The following is a 2,867-nucleotide window of genomic DNA, read 5'->3' on the forward strand; positions in this document are numbered from 1 at the left end:
AGCCCTGAGGCACCCCAGTAGCTAGATGTTGTGACTTGGACACCTCACCTCTCCAAGATACCTTGAAGGACCTATCTGAGAGGTAAGACTCAAACCACTGGCGTGCGGTTCCTGAGATGCCATTTTCCAATAGGGTTGACAGGAGAATCTGGTGGTTCACCGTATCAAAAGCAGCAGACAGATCCAGCAAAATAAGTATAGAAGATTTGGAAGCCGCTCTTGCCAGTCTTAGGGCTTCAACAACTGAAAGCAAGGCAGTCTCGGTCAAATGTCCACTTCTGAAGCCAGACTGGTTGCTGTCCAGGTTGTTCTGTGCGAGAAAGGCTGAGACTTGGTTGAACACAACTCGTTCAAGTGTTTTTGCAATGAAAGGTAGAAGGGAAACCGGTCTGTAGTTCTCTAATGGCGCTTTTCCACTGTGTGGCACGACTCGGCTCGGCACGACTCGGCTCTATATATAACATTAAACGTATATTAAACCTATATTAAACATTAAGATATATTTAACTAATTAATATAAGCACAACCATGACCATTTAAGAGTTTTTTATTTAATGTTTAACCACAAAAATATCTTAATTACAGACACTAAGACATAAAATTGTGTAACTGGAGAAAAAGCACTAAACACTTTTAAAACAGTCTGATTGGCACTTTAGTGCTTTCCATCCACTCCCACCTCTAACTGGCATTTCTCTGTGTAGATGTTTGTTGCATGATAAATGTACAGCAGGCAGAAATGTATTTCAAACACAAACTTCTGTAATTTAACAAAAGAATAGACCAGTAAAACATAGGAGGGCAAATCAAAACTCAAAAAATTATTAGCTATTAATTAAAAACAAAACAAGGCATAATGTCTGTTTACCCATGGTAATTTCAGTCTATATTTGCATGACCGTTAATATATTGCATGAAGTGTCAAAGTTCAACAGTTATTTAAAAGCAGGTCACAACCAAGCGACATTGGGCTGTTTGCATGAACAAGCACCACAGAGACAGTAACAGGTTGCCTGACACATCAAATAAAATAAAAAATAAAGGACCAGATACAGTATAACCTCAGCCATAATCAGGCATGAAATGAGGAAAGCACATATCGGTTTATAGCATAGACATCATCACAATTTTTCCCATACAGAAATGAACTGATCTACAACAGCCAACCAATAAAAAAGTGTTAGAATAATTACAGTAAATCAAAAAGACAGGAGGTGAGTGTTTGTAGCCATCATCTTGACTCTGGTGTCGTCACGGGACGATGTCTAAGTCAAGGTTTCCCCTTTTGTGACCTTAAGAGACCAAACAGAAAACAAATCAGGCGTTTATTTCAAACAATTTAGAACAAGAAGGTCCTGCAAACTCTTGTTATTGGTTTAAAACATACTCTGGCTTCAATGTACTCAATCCTCCTCTCCAAAGCAGTAAGCTTCTCATTCAACGTGGCTAAACGGGACCTGCAGGACATATCTGAGGGGGGAGGGAAATCAGAAACATTTCTGTATTAGGACACATACGAGAAAGGCCATAATTTCCTGTGAAACCAAATATCTTGCAATAATCTTAAAAATATTTCAAAATAGCCAATAATAAGCATGCATGCATGAATAAATAATTAAAATGGCAAAAATAAGTTATTCATATAATTATTAATAACATAAATATTATAATATTAACGATCTATATAATTATAAATATCACTATCAATAATAATTAAGCCTACTATAATGATAAATTGTATTAAAAATATGTTATAAATAAGTGACGTTTTTGTTAAATTATAGACATTACAGTATGCTGTACTAGCACTGAAATTGGGGCTGGTTTATCAAAACAAACTGCATTAGTATTTACATTTGTTCACCCTGTTTGGCTCTTTGACTATAAGCAAAGATATTAAATGTGTATATAGCTATTGAAATACGTTTATTTCAGTATAGCAAGCAATTCAATAATCATATTAACATTATATTTATTGTCAAAAAAGTGCAAATCTGAAACATGAACGACAAGACCAGACCAACCCAACGCCTGCATGTTTTTCCTGGTCATCACACTGCCTGTATGTCTAATAAACTGCGTCTTCAACAAATATACTCATTTATTATGATATTATTTGGTTCTAAACAACAAAAACCAAAAAACCTGATGTAACCCACATACTGGTCCGCAAATTATGCAGTCGAATGACCCACTGCTATCGATTAGCATGCTAGCGTGAAGAAATTGCGTAATAAATTATGTAAAAATAAACGACAAGTCGGAGCTTCTCCATCTTACCGAAGGAATTGAGGAAATCGGCTATCTTCTTAATGCTGCTGGTGATCACTTCGATATATTCACGGTTCGCCCAGTCTTGGTGAATTTCCCTTTGCACTGGATCCTCCTGTCCGGCCATTGTGAGCTAGTTAGCATTAGCCGCCGAGTGTTGTGTGAGAGGAAGGTGCAGCAGCGCCCCCTGATGGACAAACACACACACTTCATCTTGGATCCTCATTCTACCGAGTACTACGGAGGGATAATATGAAATTAAACACAAATATGCGAATCGTTGCACATTAATTTAGCTATAAACAACTGCTTCAATGTAAAATAATAATAATAATCATACAAAATGGACAAGAATGTTCCATTATAATTTAATGTTCTATCTCTTGACCTTTGTATTAATGACTGATATTCTTAATAGGCCTACTTTAGAATGCAGCCATCGCGTACGAACGTTTGAACGAAAAAAACAAAATACACAAACAGAAAAATAATAACATTCTGGTGCACGTTATCAACAGACATTAAACTCTCCGCGCGCGACCATAACAGATCTGGATATTCATAACGGATCAGCCTTCAGTCAAAGTATAATGATT

At 36.6% G+C, this 2,867-nt stretch overlaps 1 protein-coding gene across 1 annotated transcript; it reads right to left on the reverse strand.

The window, feature by feature from the left end:
- Window positions 1-531: 531 nt before the first annotated feature.
- Window positions 532-2,494, reverse strand: brk1 (BRICK1 subunit of SCAR/WAVE actin nucleating complex). Its single transcript, XM_016482759.1, has 3 exons — window positions 2,281-2,494; window positions 1,388-1,470; window positions 532-1,292 (listed from the first exon to the last, which is right to left on the reverse strand). Exons 1-3 carry the CDS (start codon window positions 2,396-2,398, stop codon window positions 1,266-1,268), a joined length of 228 nt encoding a protein of 75 aa, XP_016338245.1. The 5' UTR covers window positions 2,399-2,494; the 3' UTR covers window positions 532-1,265.
- Between the last annotated feature and the right edge of the window lie 373 nt (window positions 2,495-2,867).

The sequence above is a fragment of the Sinocyclocheilus anshuiensis genome, unplaced genomic scaffold, assembly GCF_001515605.1.
Source record: "Sinocyclocheilus anshuiensis isolate Anshui unplaced genomic scaffold, SAMN03320099.WGS_v1.1 scaffold465, whole genome shotgun sequence".
Taxonomy (NCBI): domain Eukaryota; kingdom Metazoa; phylum Chordata; class Actinopteri; order Cypriniformes; family Cyprinidae; genus Sinocyclocheilus; species Sinocyclocheilus anshuiensis.